We start from the raw sequence: 23,551 nt of genomic DNA, 5'->3' as shown, positions 1-23,551 counted from the left end.
TTATTGAGGTGATGAGCTTCCCCTTACACAAAGTCTTTAAACAGATATCTGAACTTTTGTTAGGTACGTTGTGGTGGAGATATTTTGGGGTATAATTTGGACTGGGGCTTCTAGATAGTGCAATGGAAAGACTGCTGGGTCTGGAGTCAGGAATACTCATTTTCCTGAGTTCAAATCTGACCTCAGACACTTAGGAATTATGGGACACTGGGCAAGTCACTTAAGCTGTCTTAGTTTACTCATCAATAAAATGAGCTGGAGAACAAAATGGCAAAATATTCTAATATCTTTGCCAAGAAAACCCTAAATGGGGTTCACAAATAGTTGGATATGACTAAAAAAATTCCTCAATGGTAATTTGGACTTGACAGGAAGTGAGAGGCTTTCTGAATGAAATTTTATGATTCAATGACTCCGATTCTCATTCCTTTTCACTGACTTCTCCATTCCTTTCTGAAAATAGATGTAATACTCTCTGAAAGTCAAAGTGTCTTCCTTAATACCTGATCAATATCAGAGTGTGGAATTCAGCCTCCCTCTCCTAATAACCAGGTACTGCTTATAGCAAGACCGAGCATGGCATGCTGCGAGTGCTGCTTCTTTGATAATTGCTAGTGCACCACCGGCCTCCTGAGTTATTTTTAAATACATCCTTCATTTTCAAGAACAGAAATAATGCACGAGAGTCACGACTAGCCCCAAGAACATTCACTTAAAAGTATTTGTTTCCTGACCACCCCCTGCTACAATACACCCCAAATACTCACACCTTAAATTTTAAAATACAGCTAGATTATAGATAAAACAAATTGTGTGTATTCAATATGATTCAACTCTTAGGTCCTCCTCCTCTTTTTGCAATTTTCCTGTTGGTGTTATAGTGGTAGTTTTATAAATTCATTTGGGGATTTAGCTAATGCAATTACTATACTTCAGCTGTAAAGCTTCCTTTGACTCTCACAAAGTCTCAAGCAAGCCTGGCCTTTATAGGGCAAGAATTTAGAACAGCAGCTATTTATTGACCACAAAAGTGGTCATATAAGTGGGATATATCATCATGTTTTATTTATCGGTGGTGATGATCTGGTGGTCCTCGAAATAAAGAATGACTGGGAAATACCTTCAAAAATAGAATGTTAATTGGAAGGGCTAAAAGGCTCTTCTAACAAAGAACAGAGACTATTAGTGCTAGAAGGATAATGCATGAACTAACCAGCAAGGGACCTTTTAATATACGGAATAAAATATTAAAGCACCAGAAACCTGTTAACATATACTATAGGATATTAGAATTAACATACAACCCAGAAAACTGGATCATAAGGAATGGCACCTAGAATGTCAGAGCTAGAGGGATGCTTGGAATCCTCTAGTTTAAATCTCTTATTTTATAGATAGTGATATATCTAACATCACACACTAGGTCTAGACCTAGATCTTGATCCCAAGTACTCAGGATCTATATTCAAAAGCTCTATCCAATGTCCCATGTTGCCCATGCCCATAAAGACAATATAATTATGCCTATAAAATAACAACTAGACTACAACTAGACTGGAATAATATTTGGAACCCACAAAAAGGGAAATTTAGGGGGCAGCTGGGTAGCTCAGTGGATTGAGAGCCAAGCCTAGAAATGGGAGGTCCTAGGTTCAATTCTGGCCTCAGACACTTCCCAGTTGTGTGACCCTGGGCAAGTCACTTAACCTCATTGTCTAGCCCTTACCACTCTTTTGTTTTGGAAGCAATACACAGTAGTGATTCCAAGATGAAAGGTAAGGGTTTAAAAAAAGAAAGGGAAATTTAGGCTTAATGTAAGGGTTTTTAAAATAATTGATGAAAGTATAATGAATTGCTTCAGGAGATAGCATGTTCCCTCTCATAGAAGATTTTCAAGCAAAGGCTGGGTGGTCACATTTTTTTTTCCTGCAAAAGGATTTTTATTCTGGACCTGAATTGAACTAAATGGACTTTAATGTTCATTTCCACTTTGTAATTCTGTGAAAATTTGCAGGCAAGCTAGCATGAGGAATAGAGAAAAATTTCACTTTTTTTACACCGATAAGCAAGAGCAAAATCTGGAGAAGGGCACTAATAATTATCATTCCCATTTCAATGATATAGTAGTAGTCTCTCGATAACCGAGGATGACGATTGTCTTTGTGTGTTTTTGTGCACAAAGACACTTGTGAGTGAAGATTTAAGTGGAAAAGTCAATGCACAGAGACAGATATACTAAGCTTACAAAACCACTTTCGTTATTACAGACTTATGCAGAAGGTAGTTTAAGTACAATTCATTTTGTTTTGGTATAATTTAGTCATTTCTCACTCATGTGCAACTCTTCATGACACCATTTAGGGTTTTTTTGGCAGACACTGGAGTGGTTTGCCATTTCTTGATCCAGCCCATTTTGTAGATGAGGAGATTGAAGCAAACAGAGTTAAGTGACTTGCCCAGAGACACAGAACTAGTAAGTGTCTGAGGCAGATTTGAACTCAGGAAGATAATGTTCCTGATTCCAGGTCCAGCACTCTATCTACAACTCCTTCTAGTTGCCTTCTTTTAATTTTACAGATAAGGAAACTTAATCAAATGATATACTCATACATGGTCAGTCAATATTGAAACTAGAGTTTGAACCACCATCTCCTGCCTCCACACTCTCATTGGACTACATAATACTCAAACGTTTTCTGTCTAGAACATTCGGATATAGACATAGCAATCAGAAGCTTATTCATTTCTAACCAGACCTGCAAGTGTAAGCACTTTTGGATGGACTTTTAATGACCTCTTATTCATTTCTCTCTGTGGTTCGGAAAAGAGTTCTTTCATTTGATTTTTGTTACCCAACTGAAATCTAACAGTTCTTAGAGCCAAGGATGAAAGTGTCTAATTTAGAGAAGTATTGAGTAAGTGTTTTGCAATCCCCGAAAGATAAGTCTAAAACAAAACAAAAGGCAAAAAAAAATCCCTAAAACAAAACAGTACCATATTTCTGAAGTCAAAAAACAGTTCCAAATGATTTCACCAAGATTTTATTTCATATTAATTTCAGGCTTATCATGAAGTCCTGGAAAAGCAGCGAATGACTAGATATGACCTCGAAGAGGAGGAGGATTTTAAGACTACCGAAGCAGTCATCAAGCTGTGCCAGGTAATTGTCCTTTAAATCTGTGACATTGGAGAAGACTGTTTGAATTCAAATGTACATGACACCAAAGTTCTTTAACCCAAACTCACCCTAAATTCTTCTCTTAAATGGCAACGTGTTAAAGTGGAAAGTGGCTTGGACTTGGATTCAGGAAGACTCAGGTTCAGCTCTTGGTTCTGACATTTTAGCTGCCCAGCCATGGCCAAGTCCCTCAACCACTCTGAACCTTGATATCCTGATATTCATAGATTAGTAATGCTTCTATTCCCTAGCTTCTAGGATTGTAATGAGGAGAATATTTTTTAGAAAGTACCGAAAGAACAGAATAAGCACTAACCACAGCTGGGTAAGAGGAAAAGGGAATGGGTAGGAATGTATAACATGTCTCCAAAATGGGAGATGATACGGAGGTGCTGATGCTGATTACATTGAAGGCATCCATAGAGATGTGAAAATGTATCAAGATTTTTTATACTCTTTCATGTTGCTGGTCTCTAAGCCCCTACTCTACTCAAAAAAGTGGAAACTATTTATCTCTGTGAGGCCAAGAATGCACCATGTGGATTTCCCATGGCTCCAGGTCAAAAGATCTCTTGAAAGTCTTATGGACTATATCTGGCTCCAACTAATCTCATTAAAGCATACCTTCCAAATTGCTTTCATGTTATTTCTCCTTACATAGTATATATTTTGGTGATATGCTGGCAAATTTTAAATAACCAGAGCTCCAAGTAAAATATATATATATATACATATATATGTATATATATATATACTTAAATTTAATCTGCATTGTTTACATGTTCTCTATCACTTTGTTGAATCTAGAAACCAAGAAAACAATAAATCAAGTCTTTTTTGTAGCATTTGTTGATTTTCCAGGTTTAAATCCTAGGAAATTTAATAATTTGGACTGACAGCTAAGCGGCTCTCTCCACTGAGGACATCTTCAAGAGAGAGATGTGCTGCCCCATCATTGTGGATAATCCCATACAGCTGTGTGAAATGAAGATTTCTTAATACCTCACTCTCACTACAAATTGTTAGTCTCATGGCTTCAAGGATCCACTTTCCTTCTGATCTGTGGGCCTAATGGGACCCATTTAAGCATCAATGATTTTTTGCTGCCAATCACTTCCCAGGAAGAGGTTCAGGCCACTGAGAAACATGTTCTAGACCTCTTCTACCCCATACCTCTCACCATTAATCCTCAGTATGTGAGAGATGACATAAAAGGTTACCTTTACTTCCATCCACACACTGTGTACCTTGTGGAGTTGTCCAGTAGCTGCCAGGCCCTATCTCAACCTGAGCAGCTCCAAGCCAAGATGATCATGTTTGCCTTTGGCGATGCCCTGGTTCAAGCCTGGACTTTTTACAGGGAGGAGGCTGGGCCACTGAAGTAGCCAACAGTTGTGCAGAATGTCAGGACCAATGGCCAGCTGTTCCTGTTCTTGGTGTTCCACCCGAACACAACTGATCTGGCCTCCAAAGAGGGGGTCAAGAATCTCATTTGGATGGATTCTGACCAGCTTCTCTATCAGCAATTTCAGTGTCATCTGGTCATTAAAAAGAAAGCCATCATGGAACCTGCTGGGGTAATTGATTACAGAGCCTGACACGTTCAGGATATTTTTCATAATGTACTTAGAGAGTATGACCTAAGCACCAGTGTAGATCTTTAACTATCCCTCTGACTCTCTGAAGACCTTGGGGGAAACACAGAAGCAAAACTGGTTTTTTTTTTACCCTGTTGTTTCCCTCTAGTAGAGTATAAGCTTCCTGAGGTCAGGGATTGTTTTGTTTTGTTTTTCACCTTTGAGTCTACAATACTTAGCAGAGTTACTTGAAGAAGGAGGTATGTAAAATTTTTGTTGTTATTATATTTAATACCAACTATCAGCTTGACACAGAATTTTGAAAGACTATCAGTAATATCTAAAAGTATCCCCAGCAGAGTAGGATCCTAACTGGAGAGGTCTGAGATATTGGTAATCCACTAGCAGAAAAGTGATACTCATCACCCATAAAGTATAGGCATGATAGACATAATTGCCATTACTAGAAAAAGAATTTCTCTGAGTGAGAAGTAAATCAGGAAAATGGCAGTACAACACTATTTTTTTCCAGTGTCTGGCCAATCTAAATCACTAGGATATATTTGGTCACACATGATCATGTCCATTTCCTTGGTTCTCAGCAGCAAGATAGAGAAGATAAGGTAGACCAGGTATCACTACCAAAGTGATAGGGAATTCCCATTTTATAGATGATAAAACTTTGAGGCCCAGGAAGTAAAATAATTTGATCAATGTCAAATTTTTGTTATTCAGTCATTTTTTGGCATATCTGACTCTTTGTGAACCCATTCAAGATTTTCTTGCAAAGGATACTGGTATGGATTGCCATTTCATTCTCCTATGTCAAATAATACATAGTAAAGCTGGGGCTTAACTCTAGAACTTCTGACCTAGTGGGTGGTTCTTGCAACATGCTGTTTCAAAACCAATTAGTAATAGTTCAGAACTTTAGGAAAAGAGTTATGGCTCAAAGAGGTGGATCTTGAATTTGGACTTGAAGAAACTCCAATGCTTGCTTAAATAAAAGAGGAAAAACATTCAGAGTGAGGTGAGTAGAAAATAGGAGTGCCACCAATAGAGTAGGTCCTGGGTTCACATGTGGTCTCAGGTACTTTCTAGCTGTGTGATCCTGGGCAAGTCCCTTAACTCCCATTACCTAGCCCTTACCACTCATCTGCCTTGGAACTAATACTCAATACTGATTCTAAGACAGAAGGTAAGAGTCATCTTGTCTACTCAAATTAAATTTGACATGTTTGCTTCAAGCACTATAACATTTCATTGGGAACTCTCAGAAACCTTTATGTACTCAGCACATATATGAAAGATCACTATCATATTAGTTGGATTTCAAGGCAGAAGATCTGGACAATCTCATTTGTGCTACTTATGACTGGAGTAACCAGGGACAGGTATTTTCTGTTTAATTAAGTCTTAGAGTCCTCATCTTTGAAAACTGAAGGAGTTGATTTAGATGACCTCAAAAATTTCTTCCAGAGTTAATATTCTGACATGCCATACATATCCATTCATGTCTACTTAGCTTCCTCATTACCTCCCAAGATCTAAGTTTAATCCCAGCATGGGTATTCCGTCCTCTGCTACGTATTAAACCTGTGGTATACTCCATCTTTATGAAGAGCTATGGCAAAAAACATCATTGCCCACTGACTAACTCTCTAGTGATGAGTTGTTACAAAGCAGTTGAGACCGGTCTTTTAGAAATAGGCATATAGTCTTTGGATGCCAGGCATTTACTTGAAATCCTTCCAAATCTGCTAGCTTGGTAGGATCTTTCAGAACTCGAACTTCATGGACATAACCATCAAGAACCCAGAGCCACCTCCATGGCATAATAAGATATGAAAGAAGGACTTTAATAATAGTGGCTGGCATTCATGTCTATAAGACTGTAAATCACCAATGAGGTAGACAAGGCAATGATTATTATGCCCATTTTGCAAAGGAGGAAACAGACAGTATGGATGAGGGAACTGGACATGGTCAATTACCTAAAGAGTCAGATATCCAGGACTCATCTTAGACTTCTTATTTCAAGTGTTCTGTTCTTTTTACTGAGCCTCTCTGAAATCTTCTTTTCATATATTTTAACATAACATATATTTATATGTACAAATATTAATAAAAAACACAGAAAGTATCACATGTGAGTGAGTGATGGATTGTTGGTTTTATATAAAGGAAAGAAGGTATTTGGAAATAACTTAAGAGCAAGGTGATGTGAAAAGAGGAAACAAGGTGTACCTGCATGTTTGTACATCTGTGTAGGTGTCTTGTGGGAAGTGTGTACAAAAGCATGAGTCAATCCATCTGCTCAATTTAGACTTGACATGTTTGCTTGGAACCATTTTGTCATTTCATTGGAAGCCCTCAGGCACCTCAAAATGGATTTCTTCTCTATGCCTTACCTCTGGAAATCACCTGCTTTACTTATCTCTTTCAAAAGAGGATGCTGACTGTCCATCTTTTATATATATTTTGTCATCAAAAATAAAATCAAAGAGGTAGGAGTAAATGAATAAAAGACAATTATAAAGCACTTACACTGTGCCAAGGTCTAGGCATACATATAAAAAGTCAGTCCTTGGTCTTAAGGAGCTCACATTTCAGTAGGGATGTTAATGCATTGCAGCTGCAGGGCAGATTGAAAGGCCCAGCATTCCTTGGGACCTCCTGTGTTATAGCAAAATGGTTAGTAATGAAACTTCTCTACTGTCATTTCTATTGATAAAACAATGGCAAGGCCTTTCTTTTATTGGTCTTCAATAGCTATGAATGCTGATGTATTAAGGGCTTTAGCACCTGCACAAACACTAGCCAAGCTAGGTCTCCAGAGAGGTCTATCCCCTATATGATGGAATCAGAGACTGACTCGAGCAGCACGATTATTTCTATGTATCTTGGGAGCAGAGTCCTGGACTGCTGCCACAAGGGTAGTAAATAAACCATGAATTAAGCTAGAGTTCTCTAGGGTTAGGTCCCAACAGGACATTCTCTGGCAGGTCCTTCTTTATGTTGAAAAATGTTTTGATTACAGGACTGATGAAGGACCCTGTGTATGTCATCTGAGGACTAGCCTTAGATAATGCAGAAAGGTTCAGGACTAGAGACTTGTCCACTACGTGATAAAATTTTTGACCTAAGTGACTCAACAAACTTGGTACTATGGTATATGGAGTGGAGAAAAGCAGATGCTGCCATGTGTCAGTAAAGGAAACATCTACCCACCACCTCCCTATTTTATAGATAAGGAAATTGAGACCCAAGGAGAAGTGACTTTCCCCAGGAAATGTACTAGGACTAGATACCAAGTCATCTGCCTGCTAGTTTATGCCAGTTCTGCTACTTTGGACTGTCTTGCCATCCAGATGGCATGAAAGTCCATGGCATGGTTAAACCCATTCTCACTTTGTATTAGTAAAAACAACAGTAACTTCAGCAAGAAATCAGAGTTAGATATTGCATTGATTACAAAATACTCAGAGTATTGCATTTGATCTTTACATTTACCTTGTGAAGCAAATATTAATTTTGTTTATAGAAAATGAGAGTCAATCATTTGCCTAAATTCAAACAGTGAGTAAGCTGAAGGGCTAAGACATAGCCTTGGGATCTCTGATCTCTAGTTCAGAGCTCTTTCCATGACACCAAGCTGCCTCACCTATGGTGTGGATCATAGGAAAAGAAAGGTAGTGCACTACAAAAATACAGCTGATAAAAATGTGTCCCCTTCCCCATTTCCCCAATCACTGAAGCTGTCATTTTAAAATTAAAGCTGTATTATAGCATCTCCCATGTTTCTAGTAAAGTGTGCCAATTTGCAGAATGTAACCTTGCGGTATAGTGAGTCCCCATATTATGATCTCTGTTTTACAGATGAAGAAATAGAATGGAATGACCTAACCATAATAGCTAATAAGTGCCAGGGACAAGACTTAAACCCAGGTCTCCTGACTATCAACAATGTATTCTTACTGCTGCATCATGTTGCCTTTTAGTCAAAGCAGAAGGCAGTTAGGTGATACAGCAGAGTGCTGAATCTGAAGTGACAAAGACCTGAGTTCAAGTCTTGCCTAAAAAACTTACTTGCTATGTGACTCTGGGCAAGACACCTAACCTCATTCTTCCTTAGATTCATCATCTGTTAAATGAGGTTTAGTAGTATATGTCTCCCACTGTCATGGTGCAAGTAAAATGAAATAATATTTGCTAAGTTTACAAGGTTAGCTATTATTCTAAAAATAAAATTTTCTACATTTTATCTGCACCATTTTATAGTAGATATTTTGATCATAGAAAACTGTTACAGTCACTTGTGAGCTACATGAAGAGTTATTTTGACTCCAATTCAGTTCAGGTTTTCAATGGCTATTATTAAAATAGAAAGAATGCTTTTGGTATGACTGGGACCATAGTCTTTGGTGAACAAACGACTCTTAGAAAACAAATTCTACTTCAAAACTTTGAAGTATCTGGAATCTTGTTAGTGACAGCTCTCCATCTTCAGGAGTAGGTAATAATGCTCCCAGGCTTGCTCATCCTCTACCATTCATGTCCACATCCTCCAGAGAGGATTTTAATTCAACATGCTCTTGGCTATCTATTGAGTTCTATTAATACCTATCTCTTAGAGTGACATTGAAAATGAACACTGAGCTGAGATTAGAGTCAAATAGGAGGATTGCATTTGGAGACTTAAGGTAAAAATTATGCCAAGGAAATATAAGAGGATATAAAAATAGGATGACCCATCTCTGAGTGGAAGTTACAATTTGAGGGGCCAGAGCTTGGTTATAAAGCAGGAATCGCATTAGACCCCAACTCAGCTTTGAGTACAGCAGTCTAAGTGTTAAATAGAAAACTTTTTTGTCACCAGAGTCATGACTACCAGCAAATTTTTATTCCATCCACAACTCATGAAGGCCACTTACCTGGAAAGAAATTTTTATCTGCCTCAGTAGAAGTCAAAGAAATTATAAAGCCTTTTTGGAAAACTGAAATATTAAATATTCACCAATTGCTTCAATACCCAAAAGAACTAGAGGAAAGTCATCAGCAGGACAGAAAAGTGATTTGTGAAGAAGTGATTACAAAACATGGACAAGAGTGGCAGTTAAAATTGCATAGGATCCTGAAGAGGGCTCTGGATTTGTAGTAAGAAGGGAGAAGACCTCATTTCCAATCCTGGTTCTTCCTTAATGACCTACCTGACTATAGAGGAATCACTTCATCTGTCTGGATATCAGTCTTCTTTTTGAAACTGAGGGGATTGGATCAAATGACTAGACTGCTTGATCACATGGGTTGATGGGGATATATTGGGAATGTAGACTCTAAATGATCACTCTAGTGCAATTATCAATAATAGGGAAATTGGTCTTGATCAATGCCACATGTATAACCCAGCGGAATTGCATGTTGGCTATGGGAGGGGTTGGGATAAGGGAGGGAAAGAACATGTGTCATGTAACCATGGAATATTCTAAATTAATTAATTAAATAAAATTTAAAAAAATACTTTCTTTCTTTCCCAGTAACAATTCTAAGATAGAAGGGCAAGGGCTAGGCAAAAGAGGTTAAGGGATTTGCTAAGGTCACAGAGTTGTCTGAAAAGTGTCTGAAAATGAATTTGACTCCATCCACTGTGCTACTAACTGCCTGCATAAAGACATTTTCTCAATTATATCTCCCTAAAAATTTACTGTAAATGGTATGATCAGCTTGTTTTTTAATCATGTCCATCTCTTAGCGACCTGATTGAGGGATTTCTTGGCAAAGATACAGGAATGGTTTGCCATTTCCTTCTTTATTTCACAGAAAAGAAAACCGAGACTTTACATTTTACACAAGAAGAAATTGAAGCAAAAAGGGTAAAGTGATTTACCCCGGGTCTCATATCTAGTGTCTAAGGCCAGATTTGAACTCATGAAGATGAGTCTTCTTAACTCTAGATTCAACACTCTAATCACTGTGCCACCTAGCTGCCCACTATGATCAACACCAAGATATTATCTCAAATATACATATTGACTTGAAGTATGTTAAGTATATTGTCTAAAATTCTGTTGGTACTGGTTTTTAGGGTAGTTCAACGCATAGAACTTTTGTTGAGCATCTACTATGATGCTAAACAATGAGGGAGGTATAAATAAGCATGACATTGTTCTTTAAGATCATCATAAACTTTTATACTTGTATCTCCAGAGCCCAGAACAATGACATGTATTTCATAGCTAATAAATAGTTATCAATTAACAGATTCTTTCTCTTGGGGACTTTTCACTTTAAAAGAGGTGATTAAAGATGTATGTAAATAACTCAGAAAGTAAAGAGTGATAAGGACAGAGGAAAGGCCCAAACCCCCCCAAAAAATACCAGTTAAGAATGGAGGGGGGTTACTTTTTTGCTAAGATTTCCAGTCTTAGGCCAGTGCTCATTCCATTTTATCAATCAAAAAATATCATAGAGGTATATCCCAGAGCTCCATTCTGTGACATTTTCTAAGATTAATTTGAAACATTCCAGTGCAGTAGGCACGTGAGCCTGAATTTACAGGTCAGTTTTGAGAAATCCTAATAATAATAATAAATTTTATATAACTTCAGCAAAGTGGAAATGGAACAGAAAAGCATCATGGACATTGAAAAGGTCAGCGTATGCTTAAATAGCTTGTTCTGCAAGGGAAATGCTGAGACTTCCTTAAAGGTCAATAGAAGCTCCCCAGAACTGAGAGAAATTTATTGTGCAGTTCCAGGGACTGAGATGGCCAGGCTTGATCTGGCTTGCTGATTGGATAGGGATAGGTTCTAATGTCAACTTTCAAGAATATCTGATGGACATTTCCCAGTAGGCTATTAATAGCATCAGGAGCTGTCTTGATATGCTTTACAACTGGAAAAGTGTATTTGGTACACTTAAAATGACCAGCAGTCAATCCTCCAGACAGAAATCATGACAAATGTTTTTTGAAGAATCCAGAATCCTAAGCTCTCTTTTCCCAAATATATTCCCATATTTCTATTAATGGAATCACCATTCTCCCAATCACCCCCAGTTGCCTGAAAACCTTTGAATCATGTCTGTCTTTTCTCCTTGTAACACCTAGATGCCTCTAGAACTGGGACTAGAACTTATGTTATTCCTAGTGAAGCATCCATTTCCTTATTTAATGGGTTTGGACCCACACTCATGTAATTCTTTCTCTTTCTGAATCTATTTCATAAAAATCTTTATTAGAATATTAATTTATGTCAGGAAAGAGTTAATGATATTCCCCAAAGCACTAGGCTTGAAGTAAGAAGTCTAAGGTTTTATGTACCCACTCTCCCATTTATTAGCTGGGTGACCTTGGGCAAATTATTTCCCTTTCTCATCTTCAATTTCCGAATCTGTAAAATAAAGGGATTGAGTTAATTCACCTCTAAGGTACCTTTTAGCAATAACATTCTATGATTTAAAAATAATCAATTGACCCCTTTCTCTGGAGAAATTGGGGCTGGATGTTCATAGAAAGAGATTTCATTTTTCTCTGAAAAGGGCCAAAGAAACTGTGACCTAACATTTCCAGGTTGCTAAAAAGAAAGTATAATTTTACTTAAAGAAATTAATAGTCCATTTCCCAGCTCCTTCAATCATCCACACAACATTTCCAGCCCCATCTCTCATTACTCTCCTGAGTCAACTCTGCTGCTCTACTGGCTGACTCATTCTCCAGCTCTAGCTCTATCCTCCTCTAAAACACTTTTACTTACATTCATGTGGACCGTCCTGCCCAGAGCATCTTCTGCATTTTTCTCTATCTGCCAGAGTTCACCTTCTTTCAAGTCCTGGCTCCAGAACTGCCTCTCTATGAAGCCTTTCTAGACCACCCAGACCTTACCAATTTTTCCCCATCCAAATTTCTATAACATTCACTGTCTGCCCCATTCATTGGTCCCTTAGTAAATCCTGCCTAGTATTATAATCTTTGAATTCCTGTAAGTACATCTTGTCTCTCCTTTGCCATAGAGACAATGTACATTAGTGGATAGAGAAAAGATCTGGAGTCCAAAGACTTGGGTTTGAATCTTATTTCAGACATGAATTTTCTGTGTGTCTGTGTTTAAATTTTGATTCAGACACACAGAAGCTTTGTCACCATGGGCAAATCACTTAAGCTCTATCTGCCTCAGTTTTCTCATCTGTAAAATGAAAATAATAGACTGTTTTAAAGATAAAATAAGATATTTGTAAAAGTCTTTGCAAATCTTAAAGTGATATATAAATGTTAAGCTATTGATATTATTATTTCTCTATCCAATCTCATCACTTTACAGAGGTGGCCAAGAGAATCAAAGTAATTTGACCACACAGCTAGTAATTAGCAGATGTAAAATGCAAATCCAGATGCTCTGACTCTCTTTATCTAGATCAAGCTGCTTCTCTTTCAGATCTCTGTCTCCCTACATCTTCTTGTAAACTGGACCCATCAGTTTCTCCTCTGGAAAAGCAAAGGAAAAAATGATCAAAGATTCAACAAATTACTGCCCTGACTTTCAGTCCCAAGGCACTGGTATTTCAATGAATAGGTCAAACTACATTAAGCACTTACCCTGGACAGTGAGCTAGGCACAGACCAACACATCTCTGCCACCACCATGTTCTGATCTGAGAGTTTTCTCACATAGACATTCTGAGCATCCTAACATCCATTCTGCTTAGGTAGCCATATTTCCTTTACCACTTTCTAAGGAAATCTAGAAATGATCTGTAGCTAGTTGGAATTGTTGAGTAGCTGAATAATGAATGGACCTAAAATCATAGGATCTAAGAGCTGGAGATTACTTCAGAGATTGCCTAATCAAATGTCTCCTACTAGTTCAAGGTTTCTCCCTGCATATCCCTGACAGAACAGAGACTCTGAATATTCTCCTGTATTCCCTTCAGGTGAAGGAAATGGCAATGAGGTTTAATGGAGAATGTATTCGATTTTGATTTTCAGTCTGAATATATGACTTTCTTACTATCTTTATGACTTTGGGCAAGTCATTCCTCCCTTCTGGGAACATACCATCAGGCCCTTTCCCCCTCTGCCCTTCTTAATTGCCTCTTGTCAGGCTATCTCTACCTCCTTAAACTAATTCTCATATACTCTGGTCTTCAGTCCCCCGATGAAGCCTAAATGCCCCTCTGTGGATGCTGTTCAGATTGTCAGTGTCATCCCAGAATGTGGCATCCAGAACTGTGCTTCACAGTTCAGAGGCAATCTATCTAAAGCAGAGGACATTGGGACTATTACCTCCCTCATTCTAGAAACTGTGCTTCTATTAATAGATAGATGCTTTGAGTCGTGTGGCAAAAGTCCATTCTCAGTCTTCATCTCCCCAGAGCTCCCCTGACCATTTCAAAGATGCTGAGGCAGTCAAGTAGGCAATAAAACAAATTAATTTTAGCTCTTTTCAAGGCAGAAAATCAATATTTACCCAATAAAAAAATGTCAAAATTAAAAAGAGAAAGAAATGCATTTTCTTGCTTATTAGAGGATAATAAAAAGAATGAACCTTTGGACAATTTCACATTGGAAGGCAAAGTTCCTTTGCCATTTTTTATTAGAAATAACAGCATCCAATATATTTTATAGCTTTAAAAATTAACTGTCATCTTAATATGCTGCTTTCATTTTTGTTGTTTTATAAAAGCCTGACTAAGAGAGAAAGCAACTCTTCAATTAAATTAGTTTGAGTATCCCAAAGTAGTTAGGTAGGAAAGCAGCCTGGAGGGGAGAAGAATCAATACCAACCTGATTCCCAACAGAAAATCAGCATTACCAGAGGCTGGATTAAGCACTGCCAAAACACTAACCCTTTGAATGGGCAGCCTCACTGTCTGGTCTTACTTTTCAGTAAGGGAGAGTCATATGTGCTAAACCAAATCCCAGAATTCTCTTGCTTAAGGAAGAGGTGCAAACAACTGTGGCTACCAGAGACATCCTTCATGCCTTTTCTCTTTTCCCTTCTGGGGGGAGTGTTATAAAGAGCACTGGAGTTTAGGAACATTAGGAATGCCAAAGACCCCCCAAATCATTCAATCTCATAATTGGAAGGGACCTTAGAAACCACTGAGTCCAAGCCACACGAATAAGAATCTAGCTCCTACTCGAAGACCTCTAGTGCAGAGGATCTCACTATCCTCCATGAATTCTTGTTCCATATTTAGATAGCTCTAATATTTAGGAAGATTTTCCTTATATCAAGTCTAATCTTTTTGTTTTCAGCTTCTACCTGTTGTTGGTAGATCTAACCCTTGGATCAAGTAGAACTAGCCTAATTCAGCCCTCCAGTTTTTGAAGGTGGCTTTCGTGTACATCTTTTTTTTTTTCCCCAAGCTAGTCATCTCCAGTTTCCCAAACTGATCAGTATATGACATTATCTTGAGGCTTCCTGATCTTTTGGTCAGTCTATCCTGGACATGTTCCATATTTTCATTTCCTAAACTTTGACCCCAGAACTGGACAAAATATTCCAATATGATTTGATCTAGGCAGAGTACTGCGAATCACCTCCCGTCTCAAACATGAAGACTTTTTAAGTCAACCTAAGATTTCCCCATTTGCTATCTCATTGCATTGTGGACTCATTGTATCAGTTTGGAATTAACTAAAACCTCCAGATCTTTGTCACATAAGTAGCTACTTTTCCCCTCTTACTTGTATAGTTGCTTTTTTAACTATTGAATGAAAAAAATTATATCACCCACATTCCCCAGTTATTCCTCTCTTTCCTCTTCCCCATTCTGAATAACAGAATAAAACAAATTGCTACCAAAAAGCCTCAAGCACTGGGAGGTTTACCCTCAATAGATGAGTCCCTAGGTTATGGATTCTCTAGCAACTCGTGAGACAAAGAAAAATGCAAGATTGGCACATGGGTCTGCGGTGCTTCCTTTACTTTCTGTACTGATGGTGACTGGAAAGAGGCAGAGGCTTCCACACTATGGCACAAGCTAAATGAGTTGGGCAAAGGCACCTGTGTTTTAGAGGACAGGAGATGAGGAGCTATGAAGAACAGATGAGGAGTGGAAGGAGCAAAGGTGACCATCTGTCTTGTTGTTCAATCCCAGGTCTTCTGACTCCGAATGCAATGCTTTTCCCACTGCCACAAACTGCTTCCCATTGGCAATAATTAATCATGATAACGATGATTGTAGCTGACATGCATTATCTCATTTGATCTTCACAACATCCCCATGAGAGATAGTGCTTGTCTTATTATCCCCATCATACAGATGAAATCTAAATTTTATCTCAGAATCTTTTTTTTAAATTACAGCTCATTGCTCAGGTGTTTTGAAAAACTTACACTTGCCTGGCATTCTGCATATAGACTAATTTAAGGACACTTATCAAATGAAGAACATATTATTTGAACAAAAGGAATTTCAAAAGTAACTAAAAAAAGATAATATCTCCAGAAATAATATGTTGTTCTTTTGTAAATGTTAAAATGAACAATAGAATGACTAGAAACTTTTTTTCTTCTAAAAGAAAATATGTAATTGTATTCTCCAATTAAAGGTTCTGTCCCCAACTGTGATGATGAAGAACTCTGACTGCTTTTCTCGTTTTATTCCTTCATGTCTCATTTGTTTTTAGGGACTGGGTCTCCTTTTCTTGGTCAATATTGCCGCAGGTATTCATGGGGCCAAACGCTCCACTGGTCAGCACAGGATTTTTGAACTGTTTAATTTTCACCCTGGCCTTCCTCGCTTCTCCTAAGGCAGTATTCCCAGGAACTCAGCATATTGGTACTAAATTCTGCACATACCCAATTGTCTTAGAAATTGTCAACTGCAAGGAAAGGGTACTATTTATACCTGTTGAATAGCTCTAACTATACCTTCCAAGGAGAAAATTAAGGTATAGGTCAATTAGACTCAACATTGTCCATAATGTGGACTGACTTAAAACCCTTCCCATCAATTTTATTACTAAATATCAGTGGAAATAATCACAAAAATATAATACCCCATTTTAAATGAGATTATTGCTCACCAAACCACCTTTCTTAAGCGTTACATGGTAAACAAAGGGGAAAAATAGCAATCCAATAATACTTTGGTACAATACTATTGATAAGACAGACATTAAAAATGTTTTAAAATGCCAGAAAGTTTTGAAAAAAACCATTTAGCTACTAAATACAGGGTCATTATCAGGTAAGAAAAGTTGAGAATTGAAGTAAAGTTTAGAACTCTGAAACTCAAGTAATCCATTAGTCTCAGCCTCCATAGTAGCTATGATTACATATATGAACTACCACACCCCAGATATTTATTAAGCACCTTCTGAGTACAGAGCACCAGGGTAGGCACTGGGTGAGATACAAAGTCCTGATAAGCTAAAATGGCCAACTTTATGGAATTCGTGGTATAGTAGGGAGAAATGTCATGAATAATTTTAATGCATAATATTATAAGCTACGTTCATTAGAGACATGTATATTCTTTTTTGTTAAGATATTTTATTTTATCAATTACATGTAATAACAATTTTTCACATAAGTTTTCTGAAGCTTTATGATCCAAAATGTCTCCCCTACCCCTTCCTTCCCCCTTCCTGGAGCTGGTAAACAATTTGACCTAGGTTATACATGTATTATCTTGCAAAAAATATTTCTATATTGTTCATTTTTGTAAGACAATTGTCATATAAACCCAAAACCCCCAAATAAAAAAACAAATAAATTAAAGTGAAAAATTTTAATGCTTTGATCTGCATTCTGACTCTAACAGAAATGTGTGTATTCTTAAGTAGGGAGTTGGAAACTTTTCAAAAGTAAAGTAAGAGCTTTGACTCCTTCTACAGAACAGTGGGCTTCCAATTCTTTCTGGGATTGGGGAAGGGAGCCAATGTAGATCAAAAGAGAAAGAGAAGGAGAGCAGCAAATATGGAAAGGGAATGATTAGAGATTTGGGGGGGGGGTGATTTCCATCATAAATCTCAAGTCTTGTTTTTCCCTTACTGATTTTTCCTTAAAAGTAGGAAGGGGGTGGAACAAAATGCCTTAACTGACCAGAAAACATTAATAAATTCTAATAACTTAGTATGAATGATTTAGAGTAGCATAAATGTAAATGGATTCTGATCATTCAGTATGAATGGGTTCTAACAGTTCAATTGTAAAGGAGTTTATGATCACTTAGTGTGTTGCCCTTCCCAGACGGCTTTTGGTTGATTAAGGAGGATGTGTAGTTCACCAACCAAAAGGATTCTTACTTGAGAGGCAGGCTTTAGGGGAACGCGCATCAAGGCAACTGATCCTTTGTCTTCTCTTCCTGGCTTCCAATTGTACCAGTTCACCAAGTCTTTGATTCTAAGCATTGTGACCTGGATGAGATGTTAGATAATTTAAACATTACATTATGGGTCTCTAGAAAAGGTTAGTGGTGGATCTGAAGATATATCAGGTGGAAGGAATTAAAACAATCTCATTAGCACCAGCCAGCTCATTAGAGCTGTAATCTGATTTATTTCAATGAACAGTATCTACTATGAAGAAGACATGCTCATGCATTTCTTTGGGAGGTATAGATAAAAACAAAACAGTGACAGCCTTCAGGGAACTTACATTCTACTGGGTGGGCAGAAAAAAATGGGAAAAGGTATAAAGAAGGCACAAAAGACCAGGGATTTTTAATCTGGGATTTATAGAGTTCACAATCGTCTGTGATTTTTGGATGGGAAAAATATATCTCTGTTTAACTTTTTAATACTATGTGTTTTATCTTATGCCTTTTGTGGTAGTAGGTGAGATAGTAGAGTTCTGAATTGGAATCATGAAGACTTGAATTCAAATCCAGCCTCAGATACATACTAGCTGTGGGACACTGGTCAAGTCGCTTAATTTTTATCTGCTTCACTTTTTTTTAAAATCTGTAAAATGGGAGTGATAGTAAATAGCATCTACCTCTTAACCTTGTTATGGGGATAAAACAAGATAATATTTGTAGAGTTTTTCAGACCACAAGCACTATTTAAATGCTAGCGGTTATAAATATGGACTATTAAAAATATTCTGCAAAGGGGTACAAAGGCTTCACCAAATAATTGAAAGGCTATATCACCCACAGAAAGCTTGTGAACCCCTGTTTTGGGGTGATGGGGAAGGAGATCAAGCCTATCATTTCATCAGTAAAGGAAGACCTAATGAGGAAACACCCTCTACCAGTGCAGGTCTCTACATGCTCTAAAGTTAATAGTATTAGTTGCTCCAAATGCAGGAAAGTTAAGTGACTAGCTCAGGGTCCCCCAGTTTATTTGTGTTCCCGAAGTGGGACTTGGCTCCTTAATTCTGAGACCATCTCTCCATCTAACCAGGCAACACTGCCATTCCCAGAGAAAAGTCAAGGGCTTGGGAGTTCTCATTTTGCAGATAACAAAGTAAAAGACCAGCTAGAGAAAATGACATTCCCACAGTTGCACAGGGAGTGAGCATCAGAGCCTTGATTCTTAATCCATGTCAAGCTTCCTTTCCATACCACACGGCCCCGATTACTTTTCTAAGGCGATGAGATCCTAAAGGTTCTCGGCTGCTCATACAGATTTTCATTTTTTAGGAACTATATAGCAGCACCATACAAACTTTTGAAAAATGCGTAGAAGAAACATTTCTTCATACTCTCTTGGGAATGACTGGCCTTTCCTTGGGAGAATGCGAACAATGGAGGCAAGACGTCCAACACAGTGGAGCCCTCGACTTGGAGAAGTCAGATCGCTTCCGGGAAAAGCAATGGACGCTTTTCCAAGAACTTCTTGACCAAGAAAAACAGGTATTATACTTGATTATAACCACCAGATCCATATCACTCTGAAAACCTGAAGCCTCAAGACTGTAAAAAATAGAATTGAATATATATAATAAATATAATGTGCATGTGCACATCCATGTATTTATATAAGACAATACAAAGCAGAGAAATATAATGCTTTCACATGTGGTTATTTGCAATTGTGTGTATATATATATATATATGTATATATATATATAATTAAATTAATAGATGTCCAGGTATTCATGTATAGATAATACAGATCCACATGCATTCATATATATGCACATTTGTGCATATTTATGAATGTGTATATGTATATTTGTTTATATATGTTATATATCTATAGAAAGAAGGAGAAAAGAAACCACAGGACAGAGACAGAGACAGAGACAGAGACAGAGACAGAGACAGAGACAGAGACAGAGACAGAGACAGAGACAGAGACAGAGACAGAGACAGAGAGAGCTAAGCCTCAAATACTCTTAATAATAAATCTCATGGGGGGCAGCTGGGTAGCTCAGTGGATTGAGAGCCAGGCCTAGAGATGGGAGGTTCTAGGTTCAAACCTGGCCTAAAACACTTCCCAGCTGTGTGACCCTGGGCAAGTAACTTAACCCCTATTGCCTAGCTCTTACCACTCTTCTGCCTTGGAGCCAATACACAGTATTGACTCTAAGACGGAAGGTAAGGGTTTTAAAAAATAATAATAATAAATCTCATGAATTTGTCACATTATTTGAAGTTGAACTTTGTATTTCCATTGAGCTGGAACCAATGATCAAATTTTACATAATGATAACCTCAAATAGCATGATTTTAAACAAATGATAGATATTCATGGATTAATTATTCACACTAATGAAGACCTAACTGAATTTAGAATAGACTACATAGATAGATAGACAGACAGACAGATAGACAGACAGACAGATAGACAGACAGACAGACAGAGATAGATGCAGACATACAGATAGATAATCTTTGTTTAGATATTCCACTTGCTTGCATGATGTTTTTACAATGTTATTTTTGTTCAAAATCAGATCCATTTTGAAACTGTGCATCATTTAAAAGTTATTGATAGTCTTATTTCATCTAAAATACTCTGAATTTCTTAAAAGCACAAACATTTGATGGTTTGATTCCATTCATCATTAAGTTTCTGCCATATACAAGGTCTTGTGTAGATACTGGGGATACAAAGATATATAGTTTTTAAATTACAAAGTCCCTGCCATCGAGTAGCTTACACTGTACCAGGAGAATAAATTAAAAGGATAGGTACATATAATACGAGGTGGAATGGAAAAGGAAGAAAGAGGAAGTTCAGTTATAACACAATAAGAATATTGGGGAATTTTAATGGAAGAATCAAGGAAGATTTCATGAAAATAATGGCACCTGAATGGGGCATTAGAAATTGAAATATGGAAGAATTAGAACCAGGCTGCACCAAAATGCAGAAAAATAGGAAAGGAACCAGACTTGGTTTGCATTTCATTCTAATGGGAAAAAGGGCATCACTGAAAATTTTGGATCAAGGGAGTGAAATGGATATCAATGAGGAGGTCTGCCAGCTCATTAAAAATCTGGGAGCTTATGGGCAATTGGAATGCTTAGATGTCATTTATGAGACCTTTTATGGAATATATGACAAATAGGTATTAAGAAAGTTGGCATCTACTGATTTCAAATATATAGTCTGATTTTTCACATGGCTATAAAGCAAAATCAGAACCAGAGTCTTTAGACCAATATTTGTAATCTAGCTGTAGCCTGTGAATAATGGAAATAGCTTGTTACTTGAGGGAAGAATCAGGACTAAATTTGTTTGGTTTTTTCTATTCCATTCCATTCTTTTCTTTTCTTTTTATTTGTGGATTTTTCTTAGCTCATCCAGAACTTTTTCAAGAATAGCTTCATGTATAGACAAGTTTAAGAACCTCATCAACTGATTAAATAAGTATAATCAAGATAGCATTTCCTTAGGTTGTATAAGTCATAACTAATTTACTGATTGATTCTTTAATTGCTCTAAATTGCCTCAAGGTATTTAGACTGTCATTCTCATTTTCCACATTGCCTCATTAATAAAGAATGAGTAATAAACTTTAGATGAAAGTAAACAGAGGGTAGATGTCCCTTCAAATATAATGGCTTCCCAATTCATCAACCTTCTTACAATCTATGAGCTACACCTCAGGTGTCAAAAACACACACAACTTCCAAACCAGATTAAAAGATTATTGGAGGGCAGCAAGGTGGCTCTGCAAGCCTGGAGGTGGAAGGTGACAGATGCAAATCTGGCCTCAGACACTTTCTGACTGAGTGACCATGGAAAAGTCCTTTGAATCCAATTGCTTAGTCCTTACTCCTTTTCTGCCTTGGAACCCATACTTAGTATTGCTTCTAAGACAGAAGGTAAGGGTTTAAATATTATTGGGAAATTAACAAAAAAAAGAAAAAGCATAATAGAGCATCATATGTTAATATGTACTTTTCTAAGGCTTTTATATGTCGCCTTTAAGGATAATGTGATATCATTGGTCTACATCACTGCTCCATTTCAGTCTCACAAAAAGAAAATCCCATCGCTCACAAGTGTTTCACTCCTCTAGTTCAAAATTCTGAAATTTTTTGGAGCAGTAATTCATATTCTTCCATGGCTCCTCATGCCACAACTCTTCTGAAGGTCTTCTGTCATGACTACAACCTCTATCACTCTATCCATCCCTACTTTACCATTCTCTCAAACCCTATGTGTCCTTACTTTTCTGTCTTAGGAATCTAGTTGACCTGATTAACTTTCCACTGCCCTCTACCCTTGACTCATTTTCCCACTCTTTCTATGGCCCTCATCCTTTTCCAGACCATAGTTTGGGTTCTGAGCCATCACACATATTTTCCATTCTGACACTTGTACTACCAAAGTCACACAGCCACATGGACAGGGTCTACCACAAATGTATAAAATGTAGTCTTAACTGGCTTAAATGGCACTATTGTGTGCCAATCTTTTTACTCTTCTCTGATTCACTTCTTATTTCAATCACCACTATGCCAAGCTTTCTCCTTTTTTCTGCTGATGGCCTATGCTCTTCCTCCTCCTCCTCCTGAGCTCACCAGAGGATCTGATCCCTTTTACTGGAAAAAAAAAGGCAGTCCTTCATGTGTTCTCTCTTATCCTCAGTTCTACAATTTGCCTCACCTTGTCTCACCCTCCCTGACTCTATCCTCTTTAGATTTAGTCACAAAACAGGTGTCCCTTCTTTACTCATGCTCCTGATTTCATTTCCTTTCATCTCTTCTTGGAACTTGTCCTGTCAATGAATCCCTTCTCTCTGCTTTATTTTTAATCTGCTTCTATGCATCAACTCCCTTCTTACTATTTAGAATTATGCCTAGATATCCAATATCCTTAACAAAAAAACCTTCATTTGATCCTACTGTAATCTCAAGTGATTGTATTCATCTGTATCTTTGTTCCTTTTCATAATCAGACTCCTAGAAAATTTATTGGCTCTACTTTTCAACTTCCCATCCATTTATTCATCCCTTACAATATGGTTTCCATTCTCACTGCTCGACTGAAACTGCTCTCTTCAATGTTCTAATAAAATCATTTAATTAGCAAATCTTTTGGCCTTTTCTGAGCCCTCATTCTTCTTGACTTCTCTGCAGCATTTGACAGTGTTGACCATCCCCAGCGCTTAGACAGTCTCTAAGTTTCCATGATCCTATTCTTTCCCGATTCTCCTCTGACTTGATTTGACTACTTTTTACTCCTCTTTACTGGATCAACATTCATGTGCCACTCTTTATGTGTAGTCTATCCTACAGCTTTGCTGGAGAACATCTCTTATTTAGGTTATCATTTCCTATTGATTCAACTATCACCTTTATGAAGACAGTTCTTAGATTAATATATCTAGCTCCTGAATGCCAAGCCTCTTTCAAAAACTTCTGATTGAGAATATTCAAATGG

At 37.5% G+C, this 23,551-nt stretch overlaps 1 protein-coding gene across 3 annotated transcripts in view; it reads left to right on the top strand.

Moving 5' to 3' along the window:
- EVC (EvC ciliary complex subunit 1) overlaps positions 1-23,551 on the top strand; it is a 148,021-nt gene that overhangs the window by 65,560 nt on the left and 58,910 nt on the right. For all 3 annotated transcript variants that reach the window (XM_056802414.1, XM_007496750.3, XM_007496749.2), the window contains 2 exons: positions 3,062-3,160; positions 19,351-19,563. In XM_056802414.1, the coding sequence (XP_056658392.1) occupies positions 3,062-3,160; positions 19,351-19,563 (312 nt within the window). The remainder of the gene's footprint in view (positions 1-3,061; positions 3,161-19,350; positions 19,564-23,551) is intronic.

The sequence above is a fragment of the Monodelphis domestica genome, chromosome 6 (genome assembly GCF_027887165.1).
Source record: "Monodelphis domestica isolate mMonDom1 chromosome 6, mMonDom1.pri, whole genome shotgun sequence".
NCBI lineage: Eukaryota > Metazoa > Chordata > Mammalia > Didelphimorphia > Didelphidae > Monodelphis > Monodelphis domestica.
Note: the sequence above shows the minus strand (reverse complement) of the source record. Positions and strands in the feature narration are given on the sequence as shown.